This window comes from Mastomys coucha, unplaced genomic scaffold, assembly GCF_008632895.1.
Source record: "Mastomys coucha isolate ucsf_1 unplaced genomic scaffold, UCSF_Mcou_1 pScaffold22, whole genome shotgun sequence".
NCBI lineage: Eukaryota > Metazoa > Chordata > Mammalia > Rodentia > Muridae > Mastomys > Mastomys coucha.
In genome coordinates this window covers 128753360-128769774 of record NW_022196905.1, presented here as the reverse complement: position 1 = coordinate 128769774, position 16415 = coordinate 128753360, and the positions used below count along the sequence as shown (strand labels likewise).

Genomic DNA, 16415 nt, shown 5'->3' with positions numbered 1-16415 from the left:
ACCTTCAGGGACCTGTTTCTATCCTGCCTGCATAGCCTGATGCTGGTGGCTTTGCTGCTGCTGCTGCTTACCTGGAAGGTGGTGCAGAAAGCCCATCACTTTAGTCTGGGCTGGCTGCCCAGCCAGGTGTGTTGACAGGGATGCAGGCTAGGGATGCTGATGAGCCTGGGGACTCTGGGTGTGACCACAGATGGTCAGTACTGGCCATGGGAAGGTCCTGGGGCCACTTACCATGCTTCTCTCTCTCTCTCTCTCTCTCTCTCTCTCTCTCTCTCTCTCTCTCTGTCTGTCTGTCTTTTAAATTATTCTTATTTTTAATGTGTGTGTGTGTGTGTGTGTGTGTGTAGGTGTTCTCAGAAGCCAGAAGAGGGCATCAGATCCTCTGTAGCTGGAGCAACAGGCAGTTGTGAGCCTGTACCTACATTACCTAATGTGGTTAATAGAGATCAAACTGGAGTCCTCTGCAGGAGCAGTACCTGCCACAAACCCATCTCTCCATACCAGTACAACATTGCTTTTAACTTTATTTTTTTTTCAGACAGGGTCTCTTTAAGAAGCCCTGGCTGTCCCAGAACTCCATCTGTAGACCATTCTGGTTTTGAACCCTTAAAGCTCTGCCTGCCTCTGCCTCCCAAGTACTGAGGATCAAAGGGGTGCACAATCACCACCAGGCTCATAGAGTGTTACTTAAAAAAAATTGCATGTTGCACACAGGTGGGTGGCAGAGACATGATGAGCCTCTCTTTTTTCTTTTCTTCCACCATGCTGGGGCTGGGGCTCATGGCTGACTTGAGCCGTCCTTCCAGTCCTTACCAATGCTCTTACCTGGCTGGACCCTCCTGCAGGATTCTGTGTTGCTGGAAACCCTGGCCCTGCTGAGAAGTCTATACCTGTGGGTGGAGCACAGGACCACACTTACTCTCTGGAACCTGGCCTATTTTGTCACCTGGATGACCTGCCTTGCTTCCCATCTTCTTCAAGCTGCCTTTGAACAGACAGCCCAACTGGCCCAGGCCCAGGAGGCTGAATCCCAGGAAACCTCAGGGCCCCCACCTCAGTTTTTAATTCTAGAATCCTCCACCACTGAGTCCGGACCCCTCCCACCCCAGCCTGAAACCCCTGGAGAATAAATGTGTCCCCCACCCGTCCCTCCGACTCACCGTCTTTTTAATCTCGCTGGACTGGAAGGCTACTCCGTGTCGTGTGTGCACGTGTGCATCTGTGTACCTGTGCTTATGAGCACAAGGGTGAAATCCCAGGCTCAGGCACTTCTGGGAAGGAAGTGGCATTCCTCAGCTGCCTTTCAGGTGTTAACCTCAGACATTTCACACATCATTTAGTTGGTCTCCTAGCAACCCTAGCCCCTGGCTTGACTGTCATTTTCCACATGAGAAAATTGGGCCTCTGAGATTGGACACTCCCAAGGTCATGGAACATGTCGGAGTCCCTCAGGTCTCCAGGTGGCTTTGTTTCCCAGGCTATGGAGTCTAAATCTATGCCCCTGGTTCTGAGCTCCCCAGGGATTTAAAGGGAGCTGGGCAGTTAGAGACTCTGGCCTCGTGGGGGTGCCAGGACCTCACAGTTTAGAGATGTAGACAAAATTTTGAAGTAGCTCTCTTGAAATCTGAAAGTAGCTTATCCATTCACCCACACATAGGTATGGGTCTGCATGCTCACCATTACATTTACACACCCGCCAATTACCCAGAAGGCCCTCTCTCCCTTCCCTTCTTCTTACCTTTCTCTCTATCCCTCCCCCCTTCCTCCTTTTCCCCTTCCTCCCTTCCCTCCCCCTTTCCCTCCCTCCATCCTTTCTTCCCTCCCTCCCTCCATCATTTCTTCCCTCCCTCCCTCCTTTCCTCCATACCTCCTTCCCACTCTCCATCCCTCCCATCCTTCTCCTCTTCCCTCCCTCCTTTCTCCTTCCCTCTATTCACCGATCCTTCTATCCACTCAAAATTCATCCATTTATCCATCCTTCCAAACACCTCATATTTATCCATCTATCCTATCCATTCAAAAGTTAGGCCATCCACTTACCCACCTACCCATCGATTTATCCGCCCCCAAATTTACTCTTCCATCCCGTTGCCCCCAAATCCATCTGTCTATCCCCAAATGCATCTACCCATCCTGCCCCGCACTCTTTCACACACGCATTAGTTTGCTCTTTTTCCTTTCCAAAAACGTCATACCACAGACTATCAATCTCTTCCAGGCAAGAGAAGACTTATCCAGTCTCCTCAGCCTCTCACTGGCAAAGGCAGGCTCCTTCAGACACAGGCTAACCCAGGCTCTGGCCCTGGCCTTAAGAGTCGGCCATCACCTCTCACCCCTTTCCCTAGCACGCGCGTGTGTGTGTATGCACATGCTCGTGTGTATGTGTGTGTGCGTGTGTGTATGCATGCTCTTGTGTGTGTGTGTGTGTGTGTGTGTGTGTGTGTGTGTGTGTGTGTGTGTAGAGGTTCAGGGAACCTTCATCCCCACACCTCACCCTGTTCCTCATCTTCAGGACAGCTAATTACATCCCTTATGATGGTAAATGGCCTAGGTTAGATGCGTCTTCCACGTTCTTCCTCCAAATACAAGAAGCAACTTGCCTGCCTTCGAGAGACCTCAGAGTGGGCTCTTTGTGTGCGAGGTGGTACTGCTGCTGGAGTCTGTAGAGCGACCTACGGGCCCCTGATTAAGAGCAGCCTCCTCTGGGCTCCAGAGCACCCACAGCTTGCTGGGGACCTGGGTGCCAGACCCGTGTAGTTGCTGGAGCTGCCTGGGAGCAGATAAGGCCTCGGCGTCTAGACAGGAACCGAGCAAAAACAGGTGGAGAGGAGTTCAAAGCCCAAGAAAGGAGAGGAAGGTAACAAAGGTCTGAGGGGTGGGTGGAATGGGGTAGGGTGGGGGGTGGGGGCCACGATGGAACCAGCCCTGGCATTGAACTTAGGTGAGATTGTCTGTGCAACGCTGGCAATTTTTTTTTTGGTAGCTCCCCCATTCCCGTGTGGCATGAGTTCATATGTGTACACATGTGCAGACATGCATGTGGTGACAGGAGGTTGACACCCGGTGTCCCTTCTATTACTTTCCACCTCTCTCCTTGCATCTGAAGGTTGCTGATTTTGCCAGACCAGCTAGCAATCTATAGCTCCAGACCCCTGTCTTTATTTTATTATTGATATTAGGTTTTTTTTGTTTGTTTGTTTTGTTTTGTTGCTTTTTCGAGACAGGGTTTCTCTGTATAGCCCTGGAACTCATTCTGTAGACCAGGCTGGCCTCGAACTCAGAAATCTGCCTGCCTCTGCCTCCCAAGTGCTGGGATTAAAGGCGTGGGCCACCACCACCCGGTGGATATTGTTTGTTTTTTTGAGACAACGGTAGCCCTGACTGGTCTGGAACTCACAACGTAGACAGAGACCTGTTGAATCAGCCTCCTTAGCGCTAGGATGAAAGGCTTGTGCCATCGCTCCGGGCTCCTTTTACTTTGAGATAAAGTCTCAGCAATTGGTCCATGCTGGCCCTGAAACTGCAGTCCTTTCTCAGTCTCCCAAGTAGCAGGGATAACGGGCCTGGCCCACCGAGCCCAGCTCTGGAAGCCCCTTTAGTGAGTGATCAGCCTGAGGAGCCGAGCAAGAGAAGCCTAACTGAGGGTTCAAGGGCAGATGGATCTTCTTGGATTGGGTCATAGTTCTGGCCTGGAAGAGAGTTACTTGGATCTTATGACTCTGCTCTTGCCTTCCCATGAGGTCTAGGATGACGCTCGGGCCCTGGTCTCAGCCTCAGTTTCCCTGCGTCTAGAACATGATGAGGGCAGGCCCTTCCGGCTTTGCCCTTGAGTGCCCCATCTGATAGCTAGCCTACCTGCAGACTGCTTGGGTAGGCCTCTGGCATACACAGCCCTGGCCGCTGGACCTTTACACAAGCTGCATGGGATCTGACCTCTGGGACCCCTGGCCCCAAGATATTGATGTATTTGCTTTAGAGCCTTGGAAAGAAATACCCTGGCCCTTTAAAGACCCTGGTGGCATGCTGGGCAGCGGTGGCACACGCCTTTAATCCCAGCACTTTGGGAGGCAGAGGCAGGCGGATTTCTGAGTTCGAGGCCAGCCTGTTCTACAGAGTGAGTTCCAGGACAGCCAGGGCTTCACAGAGAAACCCTGTCTCGAAAAACCAAAAAAAAAAAAAAAAAAAAAAAAAAAAAACTTTGGTGGCCTGGGGCCAAGATAGAGTGTATCCTTCTTGTTGCTGCTCCCACCCCTCCCCTCAGCTCATTGACAGACTAGCGTCCAAGCTGAACAACCAACCATCTTTTGTGTCTGAGTGCAGATGATTCCCGTGGCTCGGCTAGTTTACTGCTGGCATTCCCTCACAGACAGGAGGGCTGGACAGGCTCACCGGATCCTCTCACCTGATTTTCCAGCCATTCCTTCCAGCCATTTGTGCACAGTCTTGCCCTTACAGCACGTGGCTTTGGGACGGCTGGAGTACACAGGCTGGGGAAGACAAGGGGATGCCAACTCTGTGGCCACAAGGAAGTCTTTGCCACACTGCATGCCGACCTTCCAGGGTAGCTGCTTTAGGGTCACCCATTCTTGTGAGCCCATAATCCTTCACTCGAACTGTATAGGAAGCCTAATAAACTTCGGTTTGTCAGTGGAACCTTGGGAAGAAGGGGATCGATGTTCATATTCCTCCACGGAAGGATTTTTTAGCAACACACATCGGTGTGTGAGTGTAAGCATGTGAACCATAGTTCATGTATAGAGGTCAGAGGACAATCTCAGGTGTTGGCCCTTGCCTTCTGCCTCATTTGAGACAGACTCACATTTCCCACCAGGCCAATTGGCCAAGAGATTCTCATGTCCCCACCATGTCTCACTCCAGGAGTACTTCCTCTGAGTGCCATTGCACCCAGCTGCATGTGGGTTCTGGGAACTTGAACTCAGGTCCTCGTGCTTTTGTGGCAATCACTTTATCCACTGAGCCATATCCTCAGCCCCATAACAATGCACAGAGCAGAGGCCCTGGAGTGAGAACGCCTTGGATTGGAGCCTTAGCTCTGGAGTCTAAAGTCTAGACAATCTTGGCTATGTGAAACAGCTGGGCAAATTAACTCTGCAAGCCTCAGTTTCCCCCTTTATGCTCAGTAACAACACCCCAGCCTTCACGGGGCTGTTGTGTAGTCTTTGCTTGTGTCACGATGCTCTTAGCTGGCCCCACTGCCCCTGGCTATCTCTTCTAGATTCACTGGCTTCCCAGGGGCCACAGCCTGATAGGGATTCTGAGGTCCTATGGCAGAGGTCACCAGTTCATCTTTCTCAGGCCTGTGAGTGTGGAGTGGTCTCTGACTTACTGGAAGAAAGCAAATGGGGAGCAGTGAGGAAAGGGGGGGAGGCCTCCGGCGGGGGGAGCAGGCTGGAGGGCTGGCCGGCAGCTCCACGCAATCTGTCTGCTATGCAGCCTCGGCCCGGCCTGTATTTATTTATGCTGCGCGAATATTTATACCAACCCCTTTCTCAGTATTACTACAGGAAACGGCTAGAATTGTTACATACCTGGCGGCCTAGGGGTCCCGCTCAGCCAAGACACACAGGACCCTTGGCTGTCTCGCCATGATTGCGAGAGGGCCCCCCATCCCCAGACTCTGGCCCTTCCCTGACCTTGCTAGCACCGGCTCCCAACTTTCTCTTCTCTCTGGGGCCATAGCTTGGATGAGGGATGTTTAAGTTTCTCCCTGTGTGCCTGGTCCTTACCCCATCTGACCCCAAATAAGGCAATGATTTCAGGAGTTATATAGATGGCCCAGCTGGAGATGAGTACTCTATTGCTGAACAACAGATTTGAGGAGGGGGATAAGAGACCAAGGCCCCCCCAATTTAGGGATGGAATCCTGGTTATTCTGGTGTAAGCATGGGGCTGGGCTCTCTGGAGATTAGCTTCCCACTAAGCCCAGCCAAGCCTGGATAACTTTCCACCTGTGACTGTCCCCCACCCTCAGCCCATGAGAACACTCCTCACAGCTCTCCCCTTTGTCTCAGGCTTGGCAGGAGTTGGGGGGGGGCTCAGCTGTGGACTGCCTTCCTTGTCTGGGGCCCTCACGCTTCCCTCAGAGCAGCCAGTCTCTCTCCAGCCCCAGCTCTGGGCTTGGCCTCAGGTGGGGCTTGCCAGAGCTGAGAGGCGCGGCCCCCTCCCCAGAGCTCTGGCCTGACACAACCTGTTAGGACTTCACGTCTCAGCCTGAAGACTCCCTGGCTAGACTCTCCACCCAAGCCACCTTAATGCCGATCCTGTTGTCCCCAACGGGTTGGGGAAGCCATAGTCAGGAGAGGATGGGATTTCCCTCTTGTCTTGTTACCTTTGCTTTTCAATTTCTGCCCCTGGTAGGAGATTAGGGTTGGGAGGTTCTACCTGAGCAATTCTTTTTTGTGTAGGTACACTGTCGCTGTCTTCAGACGCACCAGAAGAGGGCTTCAGATTTCATTGCGGATGGTCGTAAGCTACCATGTGGTTGCTGGGATTTGAACTCAGGATCTTCAGAAGAGCAGTCAGTGTTCTTAACCACTGAGCCATCTCTCCAGCCCCTACTTGAGCAATTCTTAAAAGTTAAAAAAAGCCAGGCGGTGGTGGTGTACACCTTTAATCCCAGCACTTGGGAGCCAGAGGCAGGCGGATTTCTGAGTTCAAGCCCAGCCTGGTCTACAGAGTGAGCTCCAGGACAGCCAGGGCTACACAGAGAAACCCTGTCTCGAAAAACAAAAAACAAAAAACAAAACAAAAAACAAAACAAAACAAAAGTTAAAAAAAAAAAGATTGAGGAACTGGAGAGATAGCTCTGTGATTACTTTTCTAGAGGACCTGGGTTTAAATCCTGGTAACCACGTGGCAATTCACAATCATCAACTCCAGTTCCAGGGGATCAGAGACCCTCTTTTGATGTTCACTGGTAGTAGGCACACATGTGGTGCACAGACATACAAGCATATATTTATTCATTGGCTGTATTTGTGTATGTGTGTGTGTGTGTGTGTGCACACGTGAAAATATGGAGGTCAGAGGACAATCTACAGCTTTCAGGAGTCAGTTCTCCCCTAGCACCATGTGGGCTCCTTTGTCCTCAAACTCAGGCCATCAATCTTGGTAGCAGGCTTTACCCACTGAGCCATGTCCCTAGCCCTGGGGCAGTTCTGGATCTGGAGAGGGGCCTGTGGATTGTAGGGACAGAATAGCAGTAGGCCCGGCGTGCTACTGTTAGCAGGAGTTGTTGTTATCTCTGCAGTGTTACCCTGGGTTCCTTTTTTTTTTTTTTTTTTTTTTTTGGTTTTTGGATTTCTCTGCATAGCCCTGGCTATCCTGGAACTCACTTGGCCTCGAACTCAGAAATCCGCCTGCCTCTGCTCCCAAGCGCTGGGATTAAAGGTGTTCGCCACCACCGCCCGGCGCTGGGGTTCCTTTTAGAGACCCTCTTGGAAACTACTCCATTTCATCAGTGTGTGTATGTGTGTGTGTGTGTGTGTGTGTGTGTGAGAGAGAGAGAGAGAGAGAGAGAGAGAGAGAGAGAGAGGTGGGGAAGGAGGGAGGGAGGGAGGAAGAGAAAGAGAAGCTGGTCTTGCATTTATTCTGTAGCTGAGGATGACCTTGATCCTCCTACTTCCAACCCTGGAATTACAAGCATGAGCTACAAAGAATGGTGTACAAAGTACTAGGAATCAAACCTAGTGCTCAGACAGGCAGGAAAGCACTCTGCCAACGGAGGCACATCCCCAGCGTAAGCTTCCTGCGCTCAGTGGGACGGCAGATCCTTCCTCTCCACTGGGACTCATTTTTGACCAGTCTCTGGGCAGGTCAGGCTTGGTTCTTATTTCTACCACGGGGCTCTGTTAACATCTGCAACTCAGCATTTACGAATCTTGAAGCTTTCTTGGACCCAGGATTAGAGTGCTGGGATTAGGGGTTCTGGACAGGACCCTTCCCCCACCAGTCTAAAGTCAAGCCCAGCCTTCAGGTCCCCGATGCAGCAGCTGGATCCTGCAGCCGTTCTTGTTCTTGTTCACAACGCGCACATCTGGGGTGATGTACTCCTCACCCCACCCCCCAGCCCAGGCTTACATCTGGAGACCAAAGCTGGCTCGCTGGCTAAACACAGAGCATCTGGACATGTAGAGCTGTTTCTGGGTTAACACGGCCCATCTGGGCCCCTTGCTGCTGCTCCGCCCCGTCTCCACAGCGGAATGCTGGCTGCACATCTGGAGGGCTGGAGCCTGTGTCCAGCTGGGTCAGGAGCTGTGTCTGCCACCATCAACCCCCCTCCTCCGTCTGCTTGAGAGGTCCTTGTCCTGAGGTAGGGGGCCTGTATTCAGAAAGTTCCACAGACTGTCTATAAGGCACTGGTCTCTGGGGTTTGCCTGATGGGCTTGCCTTGGCAACAGACTCATCCTCACATACTCTGTACACATGTCCCTTGTCCCAGATTGGTGACAGCTGCCACTCTACACCAGCCCACCCGAGGGAAGCTGTTGGCATCTCTTGAAAGAGCCTCTGGGACCACTGGATTGTCTGTCTGCGTGCCCTCTCTTAGGGTTCCACCAACTGGAAGGCAAGGGCACAGCCTTGGGTCTCTGCCTTGGAGCCCACCTCACGGGAACAACCCTGAGCCTAACCCTCTACGGCAACTCCCGTCCTTGGCTAGAGGGAGCAGGTGGTCTTCCCAGAACCCCAAGACTCACACGTGGACAGCCTGGGAAAAAAGACAACTAGAGGGAACTGAGCTAGCCTGTGGAAAAGATAACTACCCAAGAGGTAAGGGATGTCCTGACATCACACAACTGGATTTTTTTTTCCTAGACAGGGTTTCTCTGTGTAGCCTTGGCTGTCCTAGAACTCACTCTGTAGACCAGGCTGGCCTCGAACTCAGAAATCCACCTGCCTCTGCCTCCCAAGGTCTGGGATTAAAGGCATGTGCCACCACTGCCTGACAATAATTACTTTTTAAAATCACACTTATTTATTATATGTGTGTGTGCAATGCATATTGCTCGTGTGGAGGTCAGAGGCTAACGCGTGGACGTCAGTTCTCTCCTTCAACCACGTGGCTCCTGGGAATCAAACTCAGGTCATCAGGGTTGGCAGCAGGCGACTTTAGCTGCTGAGCCATCTTTCTTGGGCCCTAATCCTTCAGACATCAGGATATGCAACCATCAAGAGCTAAAGCGCTTGGGACTCCAAAGTCACGTGACTTCCATCATGAAGGGATGGATCCAGGCTTCTCTGTCTGGAATATGGCAGATGTTATGTTTTCTATTAGCACATATTAAATCCACAGTAATGAGTTTCATTAGGACATTTTCATATGTATGTGTAATGCATTTTGATTAAAGTCAACCCCAACACCATCTCTTGCCCCTTCCCACTCCTGTTGATCCCCCTCTGATTCCCAACTGGTCCCTCTTCTATTTTCCCCTCTCTTGTGTGTGCGACCCAGTGAGTTCAATTAGAGTTGCTTACAGGAGCCTGGTTATTTACCAGAGTGCAGGCAATGAACCAGTGGAAACACCACTGGAGGGAATCTCTCTCCCTCCCCTGGGAACTGTTCATGCTTATAGATGTCTGGAGAGGGCTGGGGCCTTGTGAGCCCCTCCCACACCCATGGTGGAAGGTGTGAAGGCCTGGTCTTGTGCACGTGAGTTCAGAAGTGTTACAGTCATGGCATGCCTGAAGGACAGCATCTCAGAGCCCTTTACACTGTCCTCTGGTCTTCCATCCTCTTCAGAGCCTGTTAATACTATCGTCCTATTTTGGACGGAGTGTCCAACAGGCAAAGGTTACTCTTGCAGGGAACCCAGGATATTAGACAACCTTTAAAGGTCAAGCTTGGAGCTTTCATTTCAAGAGTCCTGTGGAGGGAGGGTGTGTGTGTGCACACGTTTATGCGCATGTGCATGTGTATGCACATGACCATGGGGTTGTGGGCAGATGTTTGATGAGAAGGGTGGGTGAGTGGGTAGGCACAAGGAAGACAGCAAAAAAGACCCCCCACAAACCCCCTTCCCCTGAGTCCAGAGCCTGCTGGCTTCGAATGGCCCCTGCTCTGGGACTGGCTTGCAGCATCCTCTGCCTGGGATGTGTTTTCTGAGCCTGGTGATACTGCATCCTGCGGTCCAGGCTTATCACAGCATCACTGGCTCCGACTGAAAGGAATTCTTTACAGCTGCAGCCTCTAGCCTGAGGCCCTGGAGCAGCAAGCAGCTGAAAGCAAAAGCCTTCTCTTGCCCCTCCCTGGCCACGGAAAATGTGAGTTAACCAATACATGAGTTGGAGACAGTTGTGAGTAGTAACGGACACGGGCAACGATTTTTATTTTAATTCATCTATCTGTTGTGTGTATGGCATGCATGGTTTTGTTTTGTTTTGTTGCAGATGGTGGGCACACACATGTGGTTGGGTACATGTGTGTTGATGTCAGGATTCCTCCGCAAATGCTTTTCACTTCGTGTGAAGTATTAAGATGGGGTATCATCCCCTGGGAGCTGGAAAGATGGCTCACCAGTAAAGTGCACTGGTCACTCTTCCAGAGGACCTGGGTTCAACTCTCGGCACCCACACGATGGCTCCTGATGGCTGTTAACTCCAGTTCCAAGGACATCTGATGCCTTCTTCTGGCCTCCACAGGCACTGCACACACATGGTGCACACAGAACTCCATGCAGCAAAATGCCCATACACATAAAATAAAATGAAAACAAACACACCTTAAACAAAACAGGGCATTTCACTTGAACCCAGATCTTGAGGGTTTGGCGAAACCTAACTAGCCAACTTACCCTGGAGACACCCCCTGTTTCTGCCCCCAGAGTGCTAGATTACAGAGGATGGCCACCACACCCAGGAACCACACCACATCCTACACACTTCCCCCAACGCTTTGGGCAGGAGAGTCACTAATCACTCCTATTGTCTGGTTAAGGAAACTGAGGCTCAGCAGAAACGATCATTTGATCACCTGGCTGACCAGTGTCCCAGGCAGGTAGAGACACAGGTCAGTTCAAGCTGTCTCGGAGAACTCCTACCCAGCACTCGCTCTCAAGAGGGTTGGGAGGCGGCCCCTCCCCTCCTCACACCCTCTCCCCTCCCACATTCCTCCTGTAGTGGGAATTGTTAACCTGAGCTTGGCGTGGTGGCCAGTCCCTATGTTCCCACCCCTCGGGAAGCTGAAGCAAAAGGATCAAAACTTCAAGGACAGTTTGGGAGATGTGTGCTACTTTTCTTTCTAACACAGGGTCTCCTGTAGCCCAGGCTAGCCTTGAACTCTCTCTTTAGTCAAGGATGGATTTGAACTCCTGATCCTTCTGTGTCTAGCTCCCAAGCACTGGGATTCCAGGTTAGCACCACCACACCTGGCTTATCCAGTGCTGGGGAGCAAGCTGGGCAAGCCTACTGCCAGCTGAGCCACACCCACAGCCCGAGGCTGTGTCAAACAACAACGACAACGTCAACAACAATAATAATTAAAAAGCTGTAGCCCAGCTTTGTGCCCCCATTTCCTAGAGGAGCTGACTGGCTTACGCCCCTCCCAGCCTGGCCTGTGAGGGTGGGTCAGGGCCCCGCAGGAGCAAAATCAGGCAGGCAGGCATCTGGGAGAACAATAGGAAAGAAAAGAACGGAAACCCTTTAGGAAGCCAGCAGGGGAAGGAGGCCAGGCTACACGGTGTCCCAGACTGGCTGGGTCCTGGGGTCTCTAGAACAGGGGGCACAGTGAGGACAAAGAGTGCCCAAGCTGGCCTCTGCCACACTGCACATTTGAATGAGGTTTGTCAGGGTTGCTTGAGACCCTGTGTCTTCAGCAACATCAGCCACGAATCTCCCCAGAGTCCCAGTGAGCAAGCTCCAGTGGCCTGCACACCCAGAGCCCTCCTGCCGTCCCTTGCCAAAATCCCAGGGCATGTCTAGTGTTGTTATGGGATGCTGGCTCTGTGCTGTGTCTGGTCTCTGGAACTGGGTATCTCTCTCTGCATCTCCATGCTTTGGTTGGTGCCATGAGAGGATATGTTTCCTCAGTTTCCCAGGCTCTCCATGTGGCCTAGCATGCTCAAAAGACCCCGTTCCGGTCCCAACTCTTCATTAACCGGTCACGGTAGCACACCTCTATACCCCAGCCTCTGGGAGCTGGAGGCAGGGAGGTCATGGGTTCAAAGCCAGCCTGGGCTATGAGATTCTATCTCAAAAACCAGACAGATAAAATAGAGAAAAAGGGTCCCCGTGGTTTTTCTCTCCTCAAGACCTAGCTAATTCTCCCAGACAAACCAGGCCAGCCCAAAAAGAGGCCACCAAAATCAGGGAGGATTGCGAAACTCACATCCAGGGAAAGAAGCCACCAGAAGTATCTCTCCAGGACAGGGGGCCATGACATGCAGCCAGGCCTGTGGGTCATAGCCTGCCTGGGTTGGAACTATTTTTGTCTGGGGGTGGGGGTGGGAGTGGGGGTAAGAGTGGGGGCTGATGAAACTCTTTCTTTGTCTGACCCAAACACTTTCCCCCTTAAGCGGGGGCTGCATGTGGTTCAAATTCATCGTCACCTAATTCAGCACTCGGGGCTCTGTGCAGCGCCCCCCCCCGCCCCCGCCCCAAGGAAAAGATGAAAACATACAGTTGCTGGCAGGCGAGGTGGGTGTGAGGGGCTGTGACAAGCAGACTGGCTGCCTTGACCTCATCTGCCCTCTGGTTGGCTGTCCCTCCATTTCCTTGGCTCCTTCTATCCCAGTCCCTGTGTCCCCAAAGGAGAGAAGAAACAGGCATCTGTCCAAATCCTGGCAGGGCTGAGAAGGGACCCTGGGGCCACCAGCGTCTTCCTTCCTACCTCGGGACTCCTGGAAATGGGAAGTGGACATGCCTAGGTTTGTGTACAGGAATGTTCGGGGTCATGTGTGGTGGTGTCACATGTCACTCGTGGATCTGTTGGTATCATGAAATCAAGGAAGATCCCTTCCCCCTCCCTTCCTCTCCCCTCCTCTCTCTTTCCCTCCCCCTCTTCTCCCCTCCTCTCCTGTCTTCTTCCCCTCCCCTCTCCTTTCCTTTCCTCTTCCCTCCTTCCTTTCTCCTTTCTTCCCCTCCTCTCTCTTCCCCTCCCCTCCTCTCTCCTCCTATCCCCTTTTCATTCCCCTTTCCTTTTGAAAAGTGACTTCCTCATTATTTTATGTGCATCTGTGTGTGCCTGAGTACTTTCTGTGCACCATGTGTGTGCAAAAGCCTTCAGAGTCCAGAGGAGGGCGTCAGATCCCCTGGAACTGTAGTACCAGGTGGTTGTGAGTTGTCCAGTGTAGGTGCTGGGGACCAAACCTGCATCTTCTTCAAGAGCTGTGAGAGTCCAGCCCCGCCCTTCTCTTTCTCTTTGCTTTTTGAGACAATCTCAATGCCAGTTAAGCATAACCTCCAACTTCTAATCCTTCTGCCCCATCTCCCAAGTGCTAGGGTTATGGGTGTGCGCCGTCACATTCAGTCTGTGTGGTGCTGGGAATCCAACCCAGAGCTCTGTGGGTGCCAGGCTAGTGCTCGACCAAGCTATATTCCCTGGCCCTTTAAATCTTGAGACCTGGTCTCGAACTGTAGCTGGGACAGATCTCAAATTCCCAATAACCTCCGCCTGCCTCAGCCTCCCGGGTGACCACAGGCGCCCAGCACTGCCAGGCTTTCTTTATTATTGTCAAGACAAAGTTTCACATTGTAGCCCAGACTGGCCTGGCCCAGTCCATTCCTCTGCTTCCAATTCTTGAGTGCTGGGATTATGGGTGCCTGAAGGACCAAAATTATTCTGCTTTTCATGTTTGTTGGCTGACACCTCATGTTTGTCACCTAGGGGCAAGATTACCAGAGCTCAGATCAGAGAGGATTATGGGAAGGGCAGAAGAAAGGAGAACGACCCAAGGGCATGGGGATTTATGTATGTATGCATGTATTATGTATGTATGTATGTATGTATGTATGTATGTATGTATGGTGTGGTGGTGGTGGTGGTGGTGTGTGTGTGTGTTATTTACATGTCTATGCAGATGCATGAATGCCTGAGGACATCAGGTGTTAAACAGACACCTGAGTCACATGAACCTGGAGCTCAGTTAATGGTCAGTCAGTCCCTGAGATCCTCATTATCTGCCCTATCCAACACTGGGATTACAGGCATGCCCCGGACTACGCCCAGATTTTTACATGGGTGCTTAGGATTTGAACTCAGGTCTCCAGGCTTGAACAGCAAGTGTTCTTACTCGCTGAGCCATCTTCCTAGCCCTGACCATTGAAATTTTTAGTCAGCCCTGGATGGGGCTGGGAGCTGAGGATGTGGCTCAACTGATAGAGTGATGGCCTAATATGCACGGAGCCCCGGGTTCTCTTCTCAGCAACACATAAACTGGATACAGCGGAGAATCATGCAAGTGCGAGTGCATGCATGTGTGCGTTTGCATGTGCATGTGTGCATGTGTGTTGTGTGCATGTGTGTGCGTGTGTGTGTGTGTTGGTGGGCACATGACATGACATATGGGGATAGATACCTATAGCTTTGTAAGCTACTGACTAAATGTGAGTCTCATCTCTGGAGACACTGGGCGCCCTGTTCTCAGACTACTCCACTCTCGCGCATTCATCTATGGGATCCTTAGCCAATAGAAGCTTGGCATTTCTCAGGAGGAATCAGCTGGGGACAGACAAGAGCCCTCCAAGTCCACATACATGTCTGTCTTCATCCCCCGCTACCCCCTCCTTCTACTGTAGGTCTTTCCAGGACAGGGTGGGACTGGTCCACCCAGGATCTCTAGTGCCCAGCTGGGTCCAAGGGTGCAGAATGCTTGTTGAATGAATTAATGCATTTTTCAAGTCAAGTCAAAGTGCTATTTTTATGGTTTGTAGGCCAGATTAACCCAGGGCCATGATTTTCAAGATAAATATTGGCACTCCAACTGCAGCACATTTTCTATTGAGACTGACTTCTCTCCCTCATCTCTCTCACCCATCTCTGTCTCCTCCATTTCTGTCTCTCTGTCTCCCCCTCTCCCTCCTCCCCATCTCTCTTTCCGTTTTCTGAGTCAGAGTGACCTTAAATTTACTCTTAGCCCAGGCTGGCCTGGAACTTGTTAACCTCTGGCCTCAGTCTCGCCAATACTCACATGGCCGAGACCCCATTCTGCTCTTGTCCAGGTATACAAGGAATGTTCACAGCAAGAGAGGCCATTGTTGAACTCTCCTTTCTCCCACATTAGGGTGCTATGACTGCCATTTGCTCTGGTGACCCACTGCTGGGCTGTCCCATCCAGCAAGCAGACAGAGGCAGCCGCAGGGTGGGGCTCCTGGAGGTGGCTTTCCTGGGCAGGGACACAGTTCCTGGAGCTGCAGAGCTGTTTGGGCGCAAACATTTCCCTGTATTGTCCCGTTTCCCAAGACAGCCAAGAGAGCAGAGGGAGGAGGGAGTTGTGGCTGGCTTTTTCTGCTCTCCACCTCTAATGAGGACAAAAGCCTCCTTGCTGGCAGTTGCAGGTCCTCGGGGCTACAGAAAGAATGAGAAAATGGAGTAGGGAGAGGCATCCAGGCAGGGCTGAGAATTGAGGATCTCCCATGGGCATGAGTGGGCCTATGTGTTCAAGTCGGCACAAGAGAGGGTCTCCAAGAGGATGACAGAGGGGTGTCCATGTTGGGCTGTGGCATGACTTAGTGGTAGAGCACCTGCCTAGAATGCCCCAGGGAGGGGGCTGGGCTGGGGGTGTGGCTCAGTGGTAGAGCCCCTGCCTAGAATCCCCCAGTGAGGGGCTGGGGGCATGGCTCAGTAGTAGAGCCCCTGCCTAGAATCCCCCAGTGAGGGGCTGGGGTTGTGGCTCAGTGGTAGAGCCCCTGCCTAGAATCCCCCAGGGAGGGGCAGCTTTCCACATCCTACTATGTCTGGTGTCCTTAAACCCCACTCTCAGGTTAGAGATGCTGGGACCCTCATTAAGGAAGGTTTTTATTGAAAGGGATTTTTGCTTACTTGTTTTTATTTTGGAGACTGGGTTTCAAAAATGCAGCTTAGGCTGGCCTTGAACTGTCTCACCTTCCTGCTGGTATTATGGTCATGCCTAGCTTCCACAGAGGATTTATTAACAAGTGAGTTTAGTGCTCACAGGACTGCCATCCAAGCTGGTACCCTAGTTCAACTGACAGATTCAACTTTTCAGTCAAACCCTTCTTGTCTGTTCTTCCTTGGCAAGGGTCTTCCCTGTGTACTAGAGACCCTCCTACCTCATGTAGGACTCTGAAGAATCTTCCCTCTTTCCTTCCTTGCCCCTTAGCACCAACTCGGTATGTAGGAATCATTTGACTTGGGCCTGAGACAATAGCCAACTGGCCTTTTCTTCTCTCTCTCTCTCTCTCTCTTCTCTCTCTTTTCTCTCTCTCTCTCTCTCTCTCTC

At 51.8% G+C, this 16415-nt stretch overlaps 1 protein-coding gene across 1 annotated transcript in view; it reads left to right on the top strand.

Moving 5' to 3' along the window:
• The window catches only part of Tmem270 (transmembrane protein 270), a 5249-nt gene extending 4101 nt beyond the window's left edge, over positions 1-1148 (top strand). The window contains exons 2-3 of the mRNA XM_031391161.1: positions 7-126; positions 846-1148. Coding sequence (XP_031247021.1) covers positions 7-126; positions 846-1130 — 405 coding nt within the window. The 3' untranslated portion in view covers positions 1131-1148. The remainder of the gene's footprint in view (positions 1-6; positions 127-845) is intronic.
• Positions 1149-16415: the final 15267 nt, after the last annotated feature.